Source organism: Cibotium barometz, chromosome 33, assembly GCF_041138505.1.
Source record: "Cibotium barometz isolate CiBa-2024 chromosome 33, ASM4113850v1, whole genome shotgun sequence".
NCBI classification, from domain to species: Eukaryota; Viridiplantae; Streptophyta; class Polypodiopsida; order Cyatheales; family Cibotiaceae; genus Cibotium; species Cibotium barometz.
In genome coordinates this window covers 42316792-42340924 of record NC_141078.1, presented here as the reverse complement: position 1 = coordinate 42340924, position 24133 = coordinate 42316792, and the positions used below count along the sequence as shown (strand labels likewise).

The 24133-nt window shown below is 40.0% G+C and overlaps 1 protein-coding gene across 1 annotated transcript; it reads right to left on the bottom strand.

Moving 5' to 3' along the window:
• Positions 1 to 20412: 20412 nt before the first annotated feature.
• LOC147619582 (uncharacterized) lies at positions 20413 to 22611 on the bottom strand. The gene has a single exon (XM_086773246.1). The coding sequence runs from the start codon at positions 22584 to 22586 to the stop codon at positions 20781 to 20783; it is 1806 nt and encodes a 601-aa protein (XP_086629372.1). The 5' UTR covers positions 22587 to 22611; the 3' UTR covers positions 20413 to 20780.
• Between the last annotated feature and the right edge of the window lie 1522 nt (positions 22612 to 24133).

Sequence of the window (24133 nt, the reverse complement as noted above, 5' to 3'; positions counted from 1 at the left end):
TATGCACCCGTAAGAGATGAGGTTTGCTACTATTCTCTGTTTTAGGGTTTACAGTGTTATAGAGCTGAAACGGTATTTTGGGTATAACTTGAGCTAGAAATATCCAAATGCAAAACTTTTTAGCTCAAATCGAAGCCCTCGATGAGTACTACAAGCCCATGTAATTAGATCTAGAAGACCTTCAAACCCCTATTAGGTTTATTGTTTGTTTCTGCAACAAAAACTGTAAATTCTACCCTAAAGAGATATCGAAATGCGGAGGTTAAGGGCTCGTTGGGTAGCTCTAAGGAAGCACTAAGAGCTCATATGGTCCCTTTTAATTCAGTCCAAAAGGGTTGGGACTGAATTAGGGTTTGTGAATCTGTAGGTTCTTGCTAAAGTGACCCTTTTTGTGTCCAATTGATCCTTGTTTGCTCCCAAACCAATGTCAACACCTTCCGCACCTCATTGGCATTCCAAGGTCTGCAAATTATGCTCCACAAGCTTCAATTGTCCATGTATGACTAGAAATTTTGAGAAAATTTTGACATAGTCTCCTTTGTTTTAGGAGCTAAATCTCAATTTTTCTCAAGTAACAATGCAAAATCCATAATCCTCTTATCAATTCCCATGAGATGTCCATATTAAGACGCCATTGCCATGTACATAAACCAAGAGGATCGTCGGTGTAGCGTGTTGAAGCTTGCCAATCTCTCGACCAAGCTCTTCTCACCCCCGTACCTAGTTCGAACCAAGGCACGGGTTGAGGCCAAGTCTTCACCTCCACACCTAATCCTCCACCGTACCGCTTTACCACGGTACTCACTCACGACACGGTGGATTCAAGCCATGCTCTTCCCCCGGGCCTCTCTGCCAACATCGGGGGTACCCTCACCAACATATCTAGTTTCTAGAAATTGAAGTGAGTGCAAACAATTGTGAGGTGCATATAGCTTGAATCTGAAAATGAGGCGGATCACTTACAAGGATGTGGCATGACTCATGCCCATTACAATATACTCATAAACCATCATGCATGAACTCATGCTTATCCACATGGCTCCAAATGTCCGCCACTCATCCAAAGATCCAACATCAATCAATAAACACAAGTGAGGTAATACCATATACCAATGACATCAATATCAACTTGGTATCACTTCCATAAGCATTGCTTATGAGTAATTGGCATCAAATGGCAGTCAAGGGCATCAACTTGCATTTGAATGTAGCATTACCAATTGATTCCAATCACACATCAAGCTCTTCCAATGCTCAATAGCATCATACCAATGCATAAAAGCATCATGTCCATAGCAAAAACCTTCTCATTATTACCCAACATCCACTCCATGCATGTGGCTCAATCAATGCATCTAAGCATATGCATTCCTTCATCCATTTATGCATGGATTCATCAAAGAATCTTGCATTTGTCTCACAAATGGCCACATGACATCCAAATGGGTGTGATTAAAGAAGGATGTGAGCAATAAGAGCATGTAATCACTTTCCAATGGATCATGAGTCATGTGAGCAATAAGAGCATGTAATCACTTTCCAATGGATCATGAGTTATGTAGGAATGTTAAAATGCTATAAATTAGGGTTTCCATTCATGAATTTGTCCCTCATTTGTCCATAGCATGAAGATTAATCACCATTGCTTGAGAAAATGGCCATAGCAACTCACCAATGGTATTCCGAAAGCTTCAATGGTTGGATTGTTGCTTGATAGAGCCTCCAATGGAACCAAATCTTGAAGATTTTTACAATTTCTAAGGGCTGCTCAAACCTCCTCTTCTCCCTCTAAGGGCTGCTCAAACCTCCTCTTCTCCCTCTCCAATAGCCATGAAGAACTCCCCAAAATCCACAAGAAAGATGCCAAACATCATGGCTAACAACAACCACATGGTATGGAAGGCAATGAAATGGAGCCTAACCTTGTGATTTTTGGCTATGAGGATGCATTGAAAAACGGCGCTCAACGCCTAGCTTCATGAGTGAAAAAGCACAAAATCATCTCCAAGTTTGGCCCTCATTAGCAATAGAATGCATTTGCAGAGCCATTTAGAGCGAGTGGAGATGGACAATGGTGAGCTATGTGAGAGATTAGGGTTTGGAGTAAAGGGAAAGAAAAGGGAAAGAAATTTTCAAAAATTTTCAGAAAATTGCATGTAAATTGGTACTCTATGTGTTCCTCTCCTCAAGATCAACCAAAGCCCTTAGCAAATGGAAGCAAAACGAGGGAAAGATGAGAAGTAATGGCTATGGAAAGCTTGGAAAAGAAGCACAAAAAGATAAACGTGATTAACAGAGAGATTAAGAGGTGATTAATTTAAAATTTCTCTAATTTTTGTAGCCCGCCCCAAATATTTGGTCTAGGGTGCCCAAATTAGGTCCAGCTAAATCTCCATGAAATCATATGAAATCACATGAAATGATGTCTCCCCTCCACTAATCTCTAAAGATTAAGTAGAAATTAAGCAAGATTAAGCCAAAACTCCAAGAAATCAAGAGAAAATTCAAAAAATTATCAAGAAAATGACTAATCTCATGCCCAAAACCTTGATAATGGATCAAAATCAAGGTTTTGATACCAAATGAAATGGATCTAGAGTAAAATATTGAATCAAACACATCAAAGCAAGAATCTAGCATCCATTAATCATGAGATTAGTGATCAAATGGCTCATCGCATGAATATACAAAAGAGAGAAAATCTATAAGTGCATGTAGCAAGAGAAGATGCACAAATAGCCTAAGTGTGTTTAACCTCTCACCAAGATGATGACCATGGAAGGCCAAATCTCCATAAATGGAGCCCAAAGGTACAAGATGACCAAAATTAGTAAAAGTGTCAAAAGATGTCAAAAGATGACCAAAATTAGTAAAAGATGTCAAAAGATCCTACCAATGTCCCCCAAGCCCTATTTATAGTCACTTTCTCCTTTTGCCCATGGGCCCCTATGTACATGTGGAAATGAAGCTCTATGGTTCATGACACCTTTATTCCCTCATCATTGGGAATACATAGCTGATTATTATAATACATGCATCCTTCATCCAATTTGTACCCAAGAACTCGACTCATTTCCTGAGAAGTCTTACTTTCCTGCATCAGAAGGGTAGCAATAGGGCAAAGAATTTGTCCTACATGATTTTCTCCTTTGCTTCACTGATCAATGGATTTGACTATAATTGCAAGCAAGGAGGCTTTTCTACTTAGCGCATCTGCCACCATATTTTCTTTATCCAGCCAATACTTAATTTCAAAATTGAATTCTTGCAGGGTTTGCATCCATCTCCTTTGACGCATGTTGAGATCCCTTTGGGTGAAGATTCACTTCAGATTTTGATGATCTGTCCATCAAGGTGAACCTTTGTCCCAAAAGATAATGTCTCAAAAACTTCAGAGCATAAACTACTGAGAGTAACTCCAAGTCATGGACGGAATAATTTCTCTCGTGTTCTGAGTTTTCTAGATTCATGGGCCACTGCATGACCTTCCTGCATAAGAGCACTGCCTAAGGCAAACCCACTGGCATCGGTAACTACCTCAAAGGGTTTGGTAAAATCTGGTAACTTAAGGACAAGGTTGGTTACTAAGGCTGTTTCAGTTTATCAAAGGCACTCTTACATATTACAATCCACTGAAAAAGTGTACTCTTCTTGAGAAGGTTAGTTAAAGGGGATGCTATCTGAGCATACCTAGGTATAAAGATTCTATACCATCCGGTTAATCCTAGGAATCCTATGACTTCCTTTACCGTCTCTTGGGTTCTGGCCATTCTACGACTACTTGGATCTTTGCGGGGTCAAGAGGAATCCCATCCTTTGACACTATGAATCCCAAGACTCCACCTGGTCAACAGAGAAAGAACACTTGCTCTTCTTTGCAAAGAGTTGGTGTTTCCTTAGGATTTCCAGGACCTTGCGTACATGATTTTCATGATCTGCATCATTCTTTAAGTATACCAAGATATCATCAAAGAAGACAACAACAAAATCATCCAAGTATTCTCTGAGAATATCCTGCATAAGATGATTAAATGTTGCCGGGGCATTGGTCAATCCAAACGGCATGACTGTGAACTCATAATGCCTATAGCGAGTATTGAATGCTGTCTTCGCGATGTCCTGTTCCTTGATTCTGATCTAGTAGTACTCGGATTTGAGATCTATCTTTGTGAACATTTGGGTCCCACTTAACCGATCCAAAAGTTCATCAATCCTAGGAATAGGATACTTATTTTTAATTGTAGTCTTTGTGAACATTTGGGTCCCACTTAACCGATCCACAAGTTCATCAATCCTAGGAATAGGATACTTATTTTTAATTGTTAATTGATTCAGTCCTCTGTAATCAATACAGAGTCTTAACCTTCCATCTTTCTTCTTTTGAAAGAGAACGGGCGTACCCCAAGGTGAGACACTGGGTGTCTCACGAATCCCTGCTCTAACTATTGTCTTAACTGTTCCTTAAGTTCTATGGCTTCAGGGACTGGCATTTTGTATGCACTCTGGGCCACTGGCTGAGCTCCAAGGATTAACTCGATCTCATGATCTACTTCGCAAAACGGAGGCATCTCAGTCTGCTCTTCAGGGAACACATCTGCATACTCACTTAACCACTCTGGTTCTTTAGCCTTGCATTTTATGTCTATTGAATTCATCTTAACGACATAAACAACTTGCCTCTTTCTGAGCCCTTTTAACAATTTAGAAGCCTTAACTAATTGCAGCACTGGGGATCCAAAAAATCCAGTTCCTTGAACTTTATTCCCGTGAAGGTCAAGGAAAGAGATGGTTCCTTTGTGACAATGAATATCAGCTTGATTCTTATGGAGCCAATCCATTCCAAGGATTCCATCATAGACTCCCAAGGGTAGGACTCTGAACTGGCACTCTCTTACGTTCCCATCTAGACTAAACTGAACAAGGTCAGTCTCAAGGTGTGTGAAAAGAATCTTTCCACTGGCCAATTCCACTTGCATAGGCTTCCCTGATTTTTGATTTAGGACTAACTTACGTAGACATCTTGGGAAAATAAAAGAATGAGTACTGCCTCTGAATCAATCAAAAGCTTGAATTGCTTACCCTGGTACTCTGCTGGAGTTTGGAGGACTAAAAATTGATGGTTATTCCCCTGATGCTCTATTGCTGCATAGATCTGTCCTTTTTCTTCCTCTACTTCCTCAGCTATAGTGATAGCTGTAGCTGCTGCAGTAGTCTGAGGTGGAACTCTCTCTCTTTGGTAACTCCAATTTTGGGAGGGAGTTTGGAGACTGCTTTGCATGGAGGCTGCAGGCTGAGGTGGCACTCTTCTGCGGTTGCCCTAATTTTGGTGCGGGGGACCCTGATTGGATTGATACTACAAAGGAGTCTGTCTCTGAATTTTGGGACCCTGGCTTCCTTGACCCACAAAAGGAGATGGGCAATCCTTGAGCTGGTGCCCAAACCCCTGACATCCGAAGCACCTGTTCTCACTTCGAATCTTTTCTCTTTACATTCTTGAGAGAGCCCGAGTTCTTGAGAAAGTATTTCGAGGGAAAAGTCTTCCTTCAAATTCTAGTTGGGACCTTGGTGTCTTTGGAGGCGGAAAGTTGGAAGAACTTCCCGGTGTCTCGAATCTTTTGAAGGATAAGGGAGCTGGCTTTGGCGAGACTTTCACCATGAAGGCTTTGGTGAAGTCCTTCACCATTCTGACAACTTCTGCCATGGACACTGGCTTGGCATTCTTGACCAATGTGTCTAAGGGTTCGTTCATTCCCCGAATGAACCTGGCCATGAGTTGCTCTTCGTCTAGAGGTGGTGAATACTTGAGGAGAAGAGCAAATGCCTGGTGATATTCTTCAATGGTTTTGCTCCCCTGATTTAGCTCTAAGAATTCATTCATCTTGGTTTCTAAAAATCCGGGGGACAAAATCTCTTCCTTGGATAGGCTTTAAGATCATTCCAGGACTGGGTATTCCTATCCAGATGGTTGGTGTCACAATCGTTTCTCCATGCCACACTGGCTGTTTCCACAATTTTCAGCCTAGCGAGAGCCATTTTGCTCCTCTTGTTGTATTTGGTGACATCAAAATATTCCTCCATTACTTCAACCCATTTCTCCACAGCCTCGCCCAAGTTCTCCCCTTCACCTTTGAAGGGTCCTGGGGTTGAGTTTTGTGAAGAGCCTTATGAACGTCGGGGTCAAGTTCTTCATCAGTGAGAGGATCTGGCTAACGGCCACGGTTCCCTCGTCTCATGACTGCCAAAAATGATACATTATTAAATTTTTATTTTGATTTCGCCCACGAGATCCTCATACTTGAGGTTCGAAAAATAATTTCTTAAACAAGATAAATGATCTTATTGGAGATCTATGACATGTAACAGATTTTGCTTTATAAATTTGTCAAAATAAACAAAATTCTTTGATTAAAATTCTTCGTTAATGAAGCTTAAGGAATGAAAATACAATATATAAATGCTCTTTCTGAGTTTGATTTGGTTATGTTTTGCCCGGGTACCGGGAAAGAGTTTCCAGGCCCCCTAGCCGGCGTTTCATGCAAAAATAAAGGTAGGCATACCACGTACACACCCAATATGAAATGGCCATTATAATAGAATTAGCCGTCTTTAAAATAATCCTTTAATGAAATTGCCATCACATAACAGAATCGGCTGCCATTATAACAGAATCGGTTGTCTTTAAAATAATCCTTTAATGAAAATCATAATATTACTGATCATCATCCTCCAAAATTTTGAGTCCATTATATTACAAAATATGTCATCTCTGGACTCTCCGTTGTTGAAGACCAGCTAGCCAACCAACGAGATCCAATATCAAAATTTGATTCACAAAAGTCATTCTTTTTAGTCCATTCGAATCTTCCTCGACGCACGCATGGGTGTCCTAGCAACCGCGAGCCCGTGCATCACTTGGTCAGAATCCTCTAGGATCCTTCTTAGGTGTCCTAGCACTTCACTCAGGGACCGCTTCGTCGGTCCTCGCCTATCGTACCAGAAGCGTACCATTTTAACCGTACCGAGGCTGGTTAAGACCTCGACAGGCTTCGCCCGTGAGCGACGTCCCTCGACGACTCCCCGCCAGCTGTTGCAACAACGAGCCTCCTTTTAGATTAAGCACATACCAAATGCTTTCTCCAGCATTCTGGCGTAAAACAATCCTTTAAAAGAAAATAGAGGTTCTATGTAACTAAAATTCCCAATTTAAGATTGGTTCCACAAAACCCTTTTTTCCTTAATCTCCAATTTCATAATGAGAATCCTTGATCTCACATCAGGGTAATCTACCTATCATTTGACTGACTATCCAATTAGATTCTTTGTGATTTCGGTCAAGGAAAAACTAGTTAATTCAACGGTAGTCTATTCTTTGTATTAATAACTAGAATCGGCCACCACGAGGTTTTTTGCTTGATTCAGATCGAGAGATGGACAAGTAGGTTTACTAGCCATCCCTCTCGTGGTCTAACCAAAATCATTCGATTTAATTCTAATAAGGATTTTCTTTAGATAAATATCTACTGAACTTCTAATCGTAAGAACATTCCAACTTTGTGAATTTCATTCCTTCATAACCATAGTAGATTAAGAAATGGTTTTATTAGAGAATATCATATTTTAATGAAAATAGTCTTCTTCCATTTAATCTAATTTTGGGTAAATACCAATTCGGTGATTTAACCACATAAAATATCTAAAGATATTCTTTCTACCACTTAATTTCTCAACCTTAATTCCCTAGGTGGAATTATGGTGAAAATTCCTCGTTTGTCACCAAAAATTAATTCAAATCTTTCTCTAACTACTGAAATATCATAAAATTTCTTCTTTTAACTAAATACAATTATCCTTTTTTTTAATAAGCTTAAAAATCCTCTTTTCCTCATTTAATGATTGGATTTCAATTATCATGGAAATTTCTCTTTTATCATAAAATGAATTTATCTAAAATTTCTCTTGAAATTAAATAAAAATATGCATTATTCCAACTATACCAAGAATTCCACTTTTACCAAATAAATGATTAAATTCCAATTATGATGGAAATTCCTCTTTTATCATTTAAGTTTTCTCATGCATAAAAATAAATTTAACTAAAATTTTTCTTAAAATTAAATAAAAATATCCATTATTTTAAATATGATAAGAATTCCACTTTTACTATTTAAATGATTGAATTCCAAATATGATGGAAATTCCTCTTTCATCATTTAAATTTATTCATGCATAAAAAAATTTATCTAAAATCTTTAATTTTAAATAAAAATATTCATTATTTTAATATACCAAATTTTCTCTTTCCCCATTGAAATACATGGATCTCCATTATCATGGGAATTCCTCTTTTTGCATAAAAATAAAATTACTAAAAATTTCTTTTTTTCTCTAATTAATTATTTAAGTATAAACACTAAAAATTAGTTTTCCATGAATGTAATGAAAATTATTCTTTTAGCATAGGGTGACTAATCCTAGAATATGGTAGGAAGTCCTCTTTTCACATTATGCATAAAAATGATTTATGTATTAATTTTTCAAAAATTTTGCCATAGCTCCGTTGCTATTTTTACTGATAATTTTTAATATTTTCTAAAAGAATAAGACTTAGTAATATGATTATGATTTTGGACCTAAATCTAACTTATGGAATTAATCATAATTTTACCATACTTTTATTAGTATAAAAGCATAAAAAAAGCTATTTTCTAGCCTCTAGCTTAACTAGCATAGAGTTTGATCTTTGAATTGAGAATTTATCAATAAGAAGCATCATTTGAATAAGAATTGGTCATAGGAATGACCATTCTTTTGGGGAGAGAGGATATACATAAAAAGCATCCTAATTAAGAATAAATGTAAACTTTTTGTGATTAATCATTTGATTTCTTTAGAAAGCTTAATTTGCATTGAAAAACCATTCATTTGAAACTTCTCAAGCTTGAGAGGGGTTGAGAAGTGAAAACATTGAGAATATTAGAGAAAATCCATGAAATTACATCTTACCTCTTGATTTGCTTGCTTCTCTATCTTAGAAGAAGCCCCCAACCAATCAATTGGTTAGTGTGTTGAGAGGAAAGCTCCAAGGATGGTTGAAGAGAAAGAGAAGCTCCAATCTCTCCAAAATGTAGAGGATTTTTAAGGGATAATAGAAAATATGCTTATTTTAATGTAATACTGGCATGGTCTAGTTCACAGATGAGAATACAAAAGAATGAGGGTCTATTTATAGGTGAGGGAGGCCACTAACTGAGTCCAACTAAGTTCTAGAATTTTCCAGGTTCAGTTTGGCTGAATTTGGACAAGATTTGGACCAGTTAGCTCCCATTTTGATCTAGTTTGATTCAAAAGAGAGGAGAGATAAAAATATCTTAATACTTTTGAATTAAAAACTCATCCACATGTGTGAAATAGGCACCTACCTCAAAGTCTCTCCCCCTCCTTATTACCAAGGTGTCAAAAATGTATCATTATTTCAAAATATCTTATTTTTTCAGTAATATCTCCTAGTTTTTAACTAATAAACCTTGTACTCAATCAACTCTTTATCTTATGTGAGCATTTACTCATTTTTAGGTATTTTCTTTTATTCATTGGATTTATCTCATCCCAACACTTGGATTAATCTTATTGGTCCATAGGAACCTTAATTGGACCATAATCTAAAAATTTTAAAAAATCTTGACCCTTAGGCTAAGGTCTTTTAAATCATTTTTAATTGATTCCTAATGCCCCTTAGAGAATTTATTTTGAACTTCTATTTCAAGGAAATATATTTTTGATATTAAGAGGATTTGTTTATCCAAAAATATCTCAATATTGAATTATCTCTCTCTAGAATTTTTTATCTCTCTAGGCAAAAACAAGGAAAACCATTATTTTCTTGTATTCAGAAATAGGGAATGATTATAGGGGATTGAAGTAAAGCTAATTCATTATTCAGGTTGAGGAGGAATCTTACAAAAACATGACCAAGTTTTCAACAATAATTGCATCTCTTCTTCTTCTCATCTGGCTCCTCTTTGGGCTTAGGGTTATCTGACCAGGCTGGTGCTTTGCCCTTAGGCTTAGCACGAGATGGAACCGTAGATTTTCCTTTACCAACGATGGGAGGTAGCAAATGCTTGTTCGAAAATAAGCATATTATCTGACTAGGCTGGTGCTTTGTCCTTAGGCTTAGCACGAGATGGAACCGTAGATTTTCCTTTACCAACGATGGGAGGTAGCAAATGCTTGATTGAAAGTAAGCATATTAAAATGAGATTTCTCTTCCTAAAGCAAGAGAGCCACCAACTCATCAAAAGTATACATTACTGAATTGCCCTTTATCAGGAGGTGGAGTGTGGTAGCAAATCCTTAATATGATTCAAGTAGGCCTTTGAGGATAGCTCTGGCAGTAGCCACTCTGGTTGCCCACTCCTACGACCACCTTGGTCCTTCACTTTTAGACCAGACAAAAGTGCCAACTACCTTGGACTGATCCAGCTTATTGCATTAGCACCTAGGCTAGCACACCACTTGCGCCACTTGCACTGACACTACAATGATGCACCACTTGTCCCTTGTGCTCACTTGATGAACACCACGCTCCTCGGCAGTCAGGGTAGGGCCACTTGATGGTCACCCTTAGACCAATCCAAAGGCCAAGTGACATTTTACAAAGGGATATGGGATTGTGTGATGGGGATCATTCTAGCAATACTTGTCTCATCTATTTTCGTGTTCAAGTGTTCTTGCCACTCCACACTGTTATTTCTCATCTACGTGCTCTTGCTCATCTATGTTCTTGTTCATTTGTGTTCTTGCTCATGTTTGTGTTCTTTGTGCTGGTGAGCTATGCGTGAACCCCACAGCTCACATATCTCCTAGCTTGTGATAACTCATGAGGGTATAATGTCCTAGAGGGGACCTTATGTTCATTGTGGTGTACATTGTCTTAGGCATGTCGGGTAAAGAGGTGTGCTACAAAGACAAGATAACTATCTAGAATAACCTTATCAATATTGATCATCTATTTCTGAAGATCCTTGACATGGGTCAAAAATGCATCCATAGACTCACCCTCTGTCAGATGCTCCAAGTCAAGCTTTTTTTGAAGATAGGTAACTCGAGCTTCATGTTGCGGATCTGATATAGATAGGCAAGTACATCCCATGCACTCTTAGCAGAGGCACATAATCAGATGTGAGAAATAACTTGCCGTTTACAAGAGAGAGCAATGCATCTTTGGCATCCCATCTTAGTTGTTCTAGTGTAGGAGGAACATGTGCAGGTTGTACACTGTCACTACAACTAGATTCACTAGTTCCAACAGTGGATCCAGAGGACGTGCTGACAACAGATGCGGGCCCAGCAGGCCGAGTGTTAGCACCAGATACATACACCCACAAGTTTTTTACCACCAGAACATGATGCATCATATATACCCACATGGGATAGTTGGTTCCATCCAACTTGTCCTCAATGGACATCATACTAAACAATTCATTGGTGTTTTTGGACATATTACACAGCAAAGGAATATACAAGTTGAAGTGTATCTGACAAAGGGACTACCTAAAAGGGAGTCAATTACTTCAAATGTCTGTAAAAGGATATGCAAACTTACCAAAAGTAGGTTGTTGAATCGGTAGGTGTGGAGTCAGATGGGAAAGCAGCGGGTTGAAATCAGCTAACCAGAAGCTGATGTGGAATCAGTAAGATGGAAGCAGGAGTGGAATCAATAAGTCTGATGCGGATGTGGAGACAACAGGATTGATGCTTGTGTAGAGACAAATTTGAAGCTGACGAGGAACCAGCAAATCTGATGCTTACATGAAGTTAGTGAGTTTGAAGGTGACGTGGCATCAGCTGATCCGAAGTTGACGTAGAGTTAGAAGGTCTAATGATAATATGGGGTCAGTAGTTCCGAAGTTGACATAGCATTAGCAGATCCGAAGTTGACATAGCATTAGCAGATCCAAAGATGACGTGGAGTCAGCAGGTCTGATAATGACGTGAAGTCATCAGTTCCGAAGCTGACATAGCATCGGCAAATCTAATGGTGACATGGAGTAAGCAGGTCTGATACTGACGTGGGGTCAACAGTTCCAAAGCTAACGTGTAATCTATAAACCTCGGCCAATTGCTGAATTCAGAATGTGAAGTGCTAACTACTAAAGATAGGAAGTCGAATAGAAAAACATAATTTGAATGTAGAGCAAAGTGCTGAATGGTGAAAGTCAAGAGCCACATGCTAAAAGCGGAGAGCAAAGCGATGAATGTTGAAGATTGAAAGCCAAACACTAAATGTAGAAATCGAAGGGCTAAGCTACATATAAGGCGATATTGACTGACATAGTTAAATGAGCTAACCAAGAAAAATCAATTGATGCAAAAGTCAAATGCTCAAGAGAGGAATGTTGAGAGTTGACAGTTTAAAGCTGACAGACGCAGAAGTCCAATGTCAAAAGAAACACCATTTTGTTGCTGCGGAGTGTACATGCATGTGAATTACCTCATAATTCCATGCTTTCTCAAGTACTCACTGAAGTCATTTTAGAAGTACCCTCCCCCTTCATTTTAGAAGTACCCTCCCCCTTCATCTGACCTTAGGCATTTAACCTACAAACCTATTTGCAGGTTAGCCCAATAATGGTGAGGCATGCTCTTCTCAGCCGCCACATTAATGCATGAGCAACCTTTGCAATGTGCAAATTCTTCCTCTTAGCAACACCATTTTGCTGTGGAGTGTACCAGCACGTGAATTTCCTTGGAATTCCATGCTTTCTTAAGTACTCACTAAACTCATTGTTGGAGAAGTACTCTCCCCTTCTATTTGTTCAGAAATGTGATGCCATTGAGTATAGGAGTTGGTAGGGAGTGAGTTTGAGTAGTCCGAATGTAGTACAAGTATAGCAAGGAGCTAGCAAAGCAACCACATGAGCAAAGGTGGAATCATCCCACATGAGCTAGCAAAGGTGGAATCATCCCACATGAGCTAGCAAAGCTAATGTTGTACCCACCCATATAAAAAAGGTTCATTTTAAGCAATGAAAAATGAAACAAGATCTCAAGCCTCTTTATGAGTATAAGTCTCAATCTTATAGCCTAATTGTGCTTGAGTCTAAGCTTAATTAGTTTAGCAATTTAATCATCATGTTTATGAGTACAAGTCGCAATCTTATAGCCTAATTATGCTTGAGTCTAAGCTTAATTAGATTAGCAATTTAATCATCATGTTTATGCTGAGGTATCCCACCTTAGATTAGCTTAATCACTTGATTATTATAGGATTAGTACTAATTAGTTTAGTAATTTAATCATCATGTTTATGCTAAGGTATCCCACCTTAGATTAGCTTAATCACTTAATTATTATAGGATTAGTACTAATCACCATAGCCATACACATGTCTAAGATACCCATGTTTCTGAACATGGTATCCGAGCCTACCCTTGCCCCTTGAGCCTCTTCATTAGGTGCACATTAGTTTATCACTTCTGCATCTGCACTAAATCTATCATTAACCTCACTAATCACAACTCATCCCTTCATTCTTCTTGTGGCCCAAACTTGTTGAGATCCATTCTCTCAATTCATAGCACCATTACCCAAACCCTTTTAGCACCAAGTCCACCTCATCTAGGTGATCTCACACATCCAAGGAAGCTGCCCATTTTTCCCTGTGTACGGCCAAAAAATGAAAAACTCAATGTGACTGGTCTTCTTGTCCATTCTCCTTGTGTGCATCAAATTAGGGCAAATCCTCTTAAGCATGTGTTACCCATATCACAAGCAGCCCACACCTTGAATCTTAAGACATTTCATCAACTACACGAGGTGGAAGCATCAAAAAACTAGTAAGGCACAAACCTCACCTGTCGCTTGCAACCTCTACCTCTTCCTGAATTTGAGTAGAAGGCCTGTTCTTAAGTGTTCTTGCTTTGGGAGGAAGAGTTTGTATCGAAAGACTTCTCTTCTATGATTAACATAGACACTAAATCCTGAAAGTTAGGAACATTCTCTCTTATAGCAATAGAGATTTTGAGTGGCTTATATTCTTTTCCAAGCTCATTCAAATAGACACTCACCAAGTCAGTGGAGTGCCATGAAGGAGAGAGATTTGAAATGGTGTGATTTTTACTTTCTTTTACTCTCTTTTTTGTGTGTTTAGAAGCATGGTAAAATAGTGTCAATTTGGCATCCTCATTGCATGGAGGAATGCATTCGCATATAAATTGTTATATTATTAGGCTTGTGTTTGTTAGGAGTAGTAATTTGTAAGGTCAGTTGCTTCCTCATTGCATGGAGGAATGCATTGGCTTGTGTCTTTTAGAATTCTTTTTGTGATCAACATAGAGCTTTTTTGCTTCATTTTTGCTTAAATTGACACTAATAGATCCAAGGGATTCAACAATACCCTTGATCTTCATCAACGCATACTCATTGATGGAGGTGTTCTTCTTCTCTACTGTATGCAGCTCCTATTTCAGCTGTTGTTGTTGCTGCAACTTCCTTACCTTTGTGTTTGTCTAGAACATCTTCACCAGGTTTTGCCATGCAATTGTTGGAGTGTTGGCATCCTGTATATGCCTTATCATAGTATCTGTCATATTAATTGTTGAAAGCCAATACATGACTTTCCTTGCACCCTGGTTCCAATCTTTGAACGTCTTTATTTCTGCTATAGTAGTATTCTCTTCAGACAATTTCGAAGGCTCCTCATTGTCTCCTTCAACATAGTCCCAAAATTCCAAAACCATTTTTCCATCAGGTAATCGATCATTCCAAACTTCCACGCATGGAAGTTATTCTTGTCAAGATTCTCACTAACAATTTGGTTGATGTTGTTAGACATCTTTGCTCAACAACTAGAAATCTTTAAACAAACAATTTCTATATGTAACCTGCAACATAGCAGTATGTGTTGTAACTCCTATAGTAGCGGTACTTTTGCACAATCTATATGTCATAATGCATGACCAAAGTACACTTACAACAAACACCCATAATCAACAATACATATGCAATCATCACTCTCTCCACACCCAAAATGCAGTGCTGCACTCTATAATAACAAGAGTTTGGATAGAGATAGTTCGAAACTAGAACTTCCCGGAAATGTCAAAAAACACCTTGCACAGTGGCCAAACGGGAGGCCGAAACATGCTCGAAATGTAAATCTAACCACCAAACGTTAGTACAAAAGTACTTCACATAATATGAATACCTTCACACCTGTGAAGATAGCTCCTTAATCGAAGACGTGTAGCTTCCATAGCTACCCAGGGAGTGTCGTACCAAAACAAGAAGGGGAAGATGGGATGCTAGGGCTGAGTGTCATGGACTTGTGGAAGTGAAACATTAGTCCCTAGCGCGGGGGAGGTTTGTGGATGTGAACCTATAGTTGGGTGATGAGCTTTCTTACACCCTTCTTTGCGTGTACTAATCTTGTTTATATATGTCTATTAGGTGATCCTTGGAAGGAGTCTCTTACAATTGGTACCATACATAACCTGATTACGGGAAAAAAAGCAAGGTTTGCATGTCGATTGTGTTTTTCAAAGTCACCTAAGCCAAATATGTCTTGGTCACCATATCTTTGTTTTGATCTGCGGGAGATAAGGGGAAAAAAGGGAAGATTTGTATGCATGTGTGCGGGTAGAAATTGTCCCCAAATCAATGAAAATCCTAGTTTCTCCATGATTTGTTGTAGATTGTGTCTAATTTTCCATGGTGTATGTGGTCGACTAGCATGGGATTTAGTGCTTGCAACTAGGCATGCATAGATGAGGCGATCATGTACAGGGTTTCATGGGGTATGTTATAGGCAGCTCTTTTGTGCAGGAGTTGGGGCCCAAAAAACAACAGATTGTGTGCATGTGTGCAGCCAATATAGGTTGAGCAGCTCTATAACAAAAGTTTGTGTAGGCTCTGAACAAGCCGTATATGGCCTGAACAGGTCGTACAGGGCCAGCATATAGGTTCAGCCTAGTGGGCAGATGGGCAACGACACAGAGAGGCCAGGAGAAGGAGAGAGAGAGAGAGAGAGAGTGGGTGGCAGGCTGTTTTCAGAAAAAGCATACTGTCGAGGGGGTGGTTTCTTTTAAAAGCTAGTGTTGTTTTTTTGTTATTAAAAAAAAAAAGCATATGGGTCGTGTTTTTAAAAAACGCAATAAGAAGGGGGGGTGTTTAAATCGCACAACTTAACAACCAAAGGAGGCTAGTTAAAGCACTTAGGTGTTTTTTTTCCCATAAAAGGGGAGGCTTTGTCCTTATATATATATATCGATTTGACGACCACCACTCTGAGGATTCTCAACCAGTTATTCATCTTTTGTGTATGGAGCACAAGTGGGTCACCTTGTTTGCATGATTTTCTCTAGTTTCTCGCACCAAACACATGTTTTTTTTCTTTGGTTTTTTTGAATTTTAGAATCAGTCACATAAGTATCTTGAGGCAGAAGGCCTTTCTTTGTTTTTATTTCTCACTTTACCATGGCAGCACAACTCCACTTTGTTGATGAGGTTTCCAACCATGAGGAAGATCATCCTCAAGGGTTAGGGGAATACATGGAGGTGTAGCAAGATGTGGTACTTTGAGGAGAAGATGGCATAACTTCGAGTGGAGTTTCGGGAAGAGATCCAACTTTTACAAGATCAGGCAATTTTGCTTCAGCGCTAGCGGGCGGTGATTAGTGCAGTGGCTCCTATGGGATAGGCAATAGTAGCTCCTTCTTTTATACTCGAGGCTTTTGCGGGTGAGAAAAAGGAGAGAACCCAAGAGGTGGTTGACTCTTGGCTCAATTGTTGGAATGTACACTTTGAGTTCCACCCATTCTTGGAAGCCCAAAAGGTTCAGATGGTTAGGGGTCTCTTAAAGGGAAAAGCCCTGACATGGTGGAGAGAACTCATGAATAAAGTGAGTACTCACTTGGGTAGAGTTCGAGATGGTATTTTAAAATGAGTTCCTCCAGGCAAAGGATGAGTTTGATATTGTGGTGAGGTTTATGGTCTTGGATATGAAGAACATATCTTTCAACACATACTTACAGAGATTCAAAGAGTTACAGTCCCGAGTGGCACACATGGATTCCAAAAGGGTTTTTAATCGGTGGATTGGCATGGGAACATAAGCTCTAGGTAAAGAACAATCATAGCAAGACATTGGAGGATGCCATCCGATATGCTGGGATTTATGAAGACACAATGGTCGGCCAAACTCAGAAGAACGTCTCTCAAAAACCTCAAACCATAAAAACGTCTAAGTAGGCTTCTAGGCATAAATGAAACTAAATTTGAGAAGGCTCCACATAACCAAACCTAGCCTTTGGGCGAACCAATCCAAAGAAGGATTAGAAGCACCAGTAAATGGGTAGGTAGGTGTTTCAATTATGGTCAGAAGGGCAATATGAAGGTGAGTTGACCAAAGGCAAAGACCAAGGCAGCTCATTTGATCGAAGCAACATGTAATTCCTCAAATTTATTCCGTGTGGATACTATTGTTTTAAACTAAAGTGCATGCATGGAATGCGCTTTCAACATGGCAATCTTTGGTCCTAATGACTTGATACTTATGTATGTATGGGTCAGTGTTAGGTGGGACTATGCATATCCTTTTTGACCCTGGTAGCACTCACCTCTTCATTAATGCTAAACTTGTGCAGAAGCGGGGAGTGAAGATGCAACCAAGTGATCACATGTATCATGTGAACCTCGCAGTGAGATATGGACAGATTTGGAACAGACTTGTGTCTTAGTTACCGATATCTATCCAGTGCTATACAAAGTCCTTGGATTTTTTGATTACGAATTTAGATTTAGATAGTGTCAATGTTAGGATAACAAATGGGTTTATAGCCATGATGTCCATGTAGATTGGAAGGGTCATGTTTTGTTGTTTGTAATGGAAGACGCTCTAGTATGTTTGAAGGGTGATTTTGTGGTCACACCCTCTATTTTATAACTTCAACAATATAATGTAATATTTAATGTGTTGTGAGTCATTTCATTTGTTGTTAATTATAACGATTAAGTTATATGTTTGGGGGACACTAGATTAGAAAGCATTAGTCTCAGGCTGTGAGTATTGCATCTTACAAGGGATGAGCTAGCTCGGGGAGGACAATTGCTTGACAATAGTCGGAATATCTTAGTATTGGGATATATCACACAATATATTTCCCTGCGGGCACTCCATTAGGACAAGAGTTGTCATATATATGGACATAAGTGAATTATTTCATTGTTTATCCCAATGGTTTACTTATAGGGTGGACCATGACTTGGGGTGGAGGTGTAGTGCACCAAAACTTAGTTAGGAAAGCATTGATCACCCTATCTTGGCTTTAAAAGTCTCAAGGAAAATTTATATGGTGTGTATCCTAGTGATATGGGATGCTTGGATTTGCAACATGTTTTTGGGTGTATATATTTTCTAACGTTGCCATGTTATGTCCTTATGGGATGTCCTTATGGGGGATAGATACTCTACATTAGACAGAGTTTATGCTTACATAAGACTTGACAAGAAAATCAAAAAGTAATTTGGATGAGGTCGCTATGACTGGCAAGGTGAATCTTTCACCTAGCTTTGTATTGACTTATATGATTCCTTGAGAGGGCTATGTCGAGCCGATGGGCACTTCATTTGATATTGGTAATAAGTCCAAGCAAGGAAATCCATTGATTTAGACTAGGACCCCAAGATCATTCCACCTATTAGGGTGAAAGGTACTCAGTGGAAGGTAGATATTCGGAACAGGTTGTTGCTTTGTGATGATATAGTCTGTGCGGTGCCAGATTGTGCTAGAATTAGCAGAGGAATTCCTTATGATTGTCACCCTGCTCATATGCAAGTCATCCGCAAATTCGATGGACTTGCGTTTTTTCTATCATCCTCAGTCTCATGGTGGACAAAGGGAGAGGGTGGAACCAAGTTTTGGAGGTTACGCTTTAAGGATACACCTCTACATCTTTTCTCTCATTTAAGAAAAGCTTGTTTACACATCTCCACCATTGTTTTCGTTTGAGGGTCAAAGTACAGGACAAGGCTTTACAAATCAGACCATCTATATTGTAAACTCAAGGTAGAGAGGAGAAAAACTTAGCCTATTGGGGGCCACTCTCATTGCTTCTTTCCATAAAAGGGGTTAAGACAGTTACCACAATGTCATTTCTTTTCCGTGTGCCTATCGTTAAAATCTCATGTGTATTTTGTGTGTTCATAGGTCATCTCAAACTCCTTTTACATGGATAGGCTTTAATGAGCCTTTCCTTCTCAACACCCATCGGCATGTCTTCGCATCTTTGCATACCACATGTTGCCTAGTGAAGAATGGCATACTCACGTTATGTACTCAGGAATGCTGCATACATATGCCGGCAGATCTAGCCTGAGCTCTTGGGTTCAAACCTGGCACAAGTGTAGATATAATTAAACTCTCAAAACTATTTCTACCTATACAGCGGGAGCAAAAAAATGTGTTAAATGACTGAAAGTTAGACCAAAATGTCTGCTTATGTAGCTTCACTTCCACAAACAATTGATGCACATGATGCTAACAAGTGCAGAGAGGCAAAAGGCTTGTGTTATAGACTACAACACAGTCTTGCACACCAATGCATCTGTACCCTGCTGAAAGCAGACAACGATCACACTCTTGCACACTGCTGCATCTGTACTCTGCTGAAAACAGAACCACCTGGAGAGAGACACTGTTTTGTCACATTCTAAGATTGAAAATTCCTGCAGGTATGTCTGGTTCTAAGAACAAAACGCAACCGAGGCCTCCAGTCAACAACAAAATCCAAGCTTTTTGGACCTGTGCATCAGATTAAATCACCTGTGTATCAGAGTAAAGCTCAGTCAATCAAATAATAGGCGCCCCAAATTAGTAAACACCTTGGAAATGCTGCACATTTTACCAGAAAATCTAAAGGAATCAAGATGTGATCTGTCCAAGTCCATGCACAGGATTAAGCATTTAGACAAAGGATGGATCATAGGCACATGCATACATAAATGTACCTGATACATGTTTGTGTACATGCATGCGAGTGCACAAGTGTAATCAAACATTACAAAAAAGCCCCTTCCCAATGGCAGCCCAGTGCTGCTATGTCTTGCACACTTCTAAATGTGGCATGTAGCATTTGCAAGCACTAGCACCAAGACCCCATACTCCGCCAGTTGATGAAGTCTGCTGAAGAAAATTGTTACCTCACCTTATAACTCACACCTGGCCTTTCAAATGCTTTGACACCACTCATGGTATAAAAAGTCGGGGGTGCCTGCCCCCCTTGTAGTATGCGTCATGATATCCACACACCAATACACCTCTAGACATAATAGGAATCAATAAGAAACTTGTGCAATCTGTAGACGTGGCAGCAAAAGAGTTATCACACCCATGCATTCTTTCAAAAGGGCAAATTTATTATAGTAGCCTAAAATTGCTTCCCAAATTCAAAAACTAATCCTCACAAGGTTATGAATGCTCTCAGATAGTGGTACAAAATGAAATTTCAAAATTGGCCCTTCAACTGCATGAAAAGTGGCACCAATCCAGAGGGCACAGTCCCTTAAGAGATTCGTGAAGCCCAAAAAGCCCATCAGCACACAGGACATGCAGCATCAATGAAGGCATAATCAACCTGCACAAGGTCCATTGACCATTGAGCCAGAGAAACCTTGTGTGTCTCCGTGTTGCCTGATTAGTTCTTTATGACAAAAATAATACAGACATCATCACCAATGCAGCACTCCACCTCTGGTTTCAACCACTTAGTGGTGAAGCCCTCTAGGCCTCAGCTAGCAATTTTCGAGACAAAGCAAAAGATGCCCAAGCATCCATACATGCATAATCAACTTGTGCAGGGTCCAGCTTCAGTTTGGCCCAATTACTTAGAGTGACTTTTTTGGGCTTATCCATTTTCAGGCCCAACACTTCCTGCACAAGAACTTTCAGCCCCACATGCCTCAATTCATCTCGCTGCAACCGTTCCACAGCGAGCGTTGTCAGCTCAATCTCACCTTGGCATTCCAGACCATGATCATGCAAAAGACGCTTACCATCTGCAAGGACACCCACCCCTGCAAGCCCTTTCAAGGGATCCATCAGAAGTTCAGACAAGGCTGGTGGCTTTCTGTCTAGAAACAACATCTGTATGATAAGGCATTCATTCTCACCACATAGCTGCAAAAGCGCGACCTTGTTCTTCTCACTTCTGGTCCTATTTGGCCTCCATTCAACATCCAGACCGAAGAGGTCCCCACTCTGTGCAGATATCCACTCTTGAACTGTGGATGCTTCACTAGTCACTGTTACAGGAATATGCTTCCCCCAAGCAATCACAACTGTTCTTGCCGTTCTTGCCTCATATGAGGAAAACTTGGAAAGTGAAGAAGGCTTCACAACACACCTTTTCATGACATACTGTAGAACTTTGTCATCCTCTCTCTTTCTCTTCTTGTTGTGAGGATTGGTGCCATTCATTATTGCTAAAGAATCACCTTCCTTCTGCAGGTTGCCACCATTAGCATGCCCATTGTAAAAGGTTTTAGCTTTATTGACCCTAATAGCTTGCTCATTGGATAAGCTTTCCTTGTGAGCAAGCCTAAAAGCATGACTGTTGAAAAAGCTTTCAACATTCTGCACTCTACAAGCTTGCCCACTGGAGAGGCTTCTCTCATGGTTGACCCTAGAAGTAGGAAAGCTTTTCTCGAGATTAATACGTCCATTAGGGGAACTTGCAAGCCCATTGAGGAGGCTTTCCACATTCTTAACCTTAGCAGCAGGCCCATTGGAGAGGCATTTATCATGGTGAACACCAAAAGCATGCCCATTTGATGACGACCTCTCATCACGAACACCACACCCATCATATGACCTCTCCTCGTGATCAACCCTAGAAGCATGCCCAATAGATGATCTTTTCTCATGATCAACAAGCCTATCACCTGATCTATTCTCGTGATCCGCCCTGAAAGTATGCCCATTAGACGATCTTTCCTCAGAATAGACCATCAAAGCATTCCCACTAGATGAGCTTTTTTCATGCTCAAACACGTGAGAAACTGAGCTTTCCTCGCGATCCACCCTAAAAGCATGCCCATTAGATAACCTTCTCTCGTGATCAGACCTAAAATCATGCCCATTGCAGAAGCGTTCCTGTGAAGCTTGAGTTCCAACACCATCAGACTCGCGCTCCAAACACATCTCCACCCACGCCAACAAAGATTTCTTTTCCTTCTCTGATGAAGACTCAGGGTCTGTTGGAAGCTCACGAGAGTAAAGGGCACTGCTACACTCAATTCTCAGCAAACCCTTATCCAAACTTTTCAACCTCTGCTTCTTATGGTTCTTCTTTGTGATCAAATTGTCAGAAGTTGTGCAATTTAACCCTGAGTTGTGTGAGGAACGTACCTTTCTTTGTCCTGGGCCTGCTTCAGAGAGAAGGTCCCCACCATTTGAAGGGCCGTCTATGGCAGAGCATGGAAGATTGTAGCCTGCTTTTCTTCTTCTTCGTTTCTTCTTCTTCTCCGCAATGTCGCCCTTCTTTCTTCTGCATATCCTCTTCTTTCCAGACAGGCCCTGCCCTCCCATCTCTCCTAACACTCCAGGAGGGAGAAAGAGAGAGAGAGAGAGAGAGAGAGAGAGACTTAGGGTTTTGTTGATTTTTCCCTGAATTTTTTAACATGCAATATTGTCCACACTGAAGGTCGGACAAGAAGTGATTCATCTGGGCTCTCCAACACTCTTTTAGCGTGTGCAACAACCCCTAGTAAATTTTCAAGGTTGCCCATTCAACTAGCTTTCACCAGGCCTATCCATCCTAGATCCTAGCTTTCCACGATGATGAGCGATGAGCAAGGTGAGATGTGCAAAGACCCTTAGTCTCATTAAAGTATTAGAGCAAATCAAGCTTGATCGATTTGCTACGCGCTGTGTTAGTACATGCAAGATGAATGCACAAATGTCTTTCACGGGCTCTTCTCGAAGTTTAGCGACACTAGTCCTAGATGCACCTATGTTGTTGCAATGCTGCTTCGACAAGGCCATTTGTCATGGAATGAAGATGGCATGCATATTTAGTTAATATGTTTAGTACACCTCATAGGAGTAGTATCCCTTGGAGGTGTTGTCACTAGGCCATGAACATTTTTCTTCAAGAGATCTATGATAATAATCAAATGAGTCAAGGTACACGTATCACCTAACCGCTAACAACTATGCATGCAAACTACGCAACCCAATATGGCCCCGCTACTTGACCATGGCCTCGACTTGGGCTCACAAGCAAGAGGAGAAGAAAAGCGTTTAAGGATCTAACACCCTCTTATGCCCCTATGACAAGTTCTTACACAAGTCATTGTAAGGAAAAAGGACAAGCTCTCCACTCACTATATGAAGAGTCGTGTATGTTGAAGAACAATTGAAAATTCAAATGCTTTCATTTTCTCTCATGAAAAGTGAGGGTGTTTTAAGATTCAAAAATATCCTTAGGACCACGAGTGAGAAAAATATCCTTAGGACCACGAGTGAGAAATGGAGAGGGACTAGAGTGAGAGAGTGCACTTTATTTTGATGAGAGAGACGCCATCTTTTTCGTAATTCCTCAAAGGAGTAAAAGCCTTCTATGTTGATCTTTAAGTTTTTGGGAGCCACACTTTCTCCCTCTACTCCAGTGGGATTCCTCCGCATATCATTCAAAAAGCTACTCCCTATGCTTAATTCGAAGGCAACCTCATCACATCACTCCCTATATAGGACTCCTCCTTATGTCATTCAAAGTTCCCAACATGCAATTCGAAACCTCCTCCCAAACATGTACTTCAACAAGCCTTCTCCCTTCTCACAGGACTCGAGGAACCCACCATCTATGTACTTCAAGGAATCTTCCTCCCTTCTCACTGGGGATGGACTCGAGGGACCCACCATCATGGTTTGTTACCTTCTTACTTCCACACTCAGTTGTCTTCTCGGAGATCTATCCCCACCTTCCCTAACACCTGCCGCCACACATTGTGCACCTATACCGCCCCCCTTGTTTATGCCTCTCACCATTATACCACCACCTACCTATGCATAACTCTCACCATTATACCACCACCTACCTATGCATAACTCTCCAAATCTAGGCTAGCCCCACA

Bases quoted from the DNA above. Each gene is read 5' to 3' on its own strand.
- LOC147619582 (XM_086773246.1), bottom strand. From the start codon at position 22,586: ATGGGAGGGCAGGGCCTGTCTGGAAAGAAGAGGATATGCAGAAGAAAG.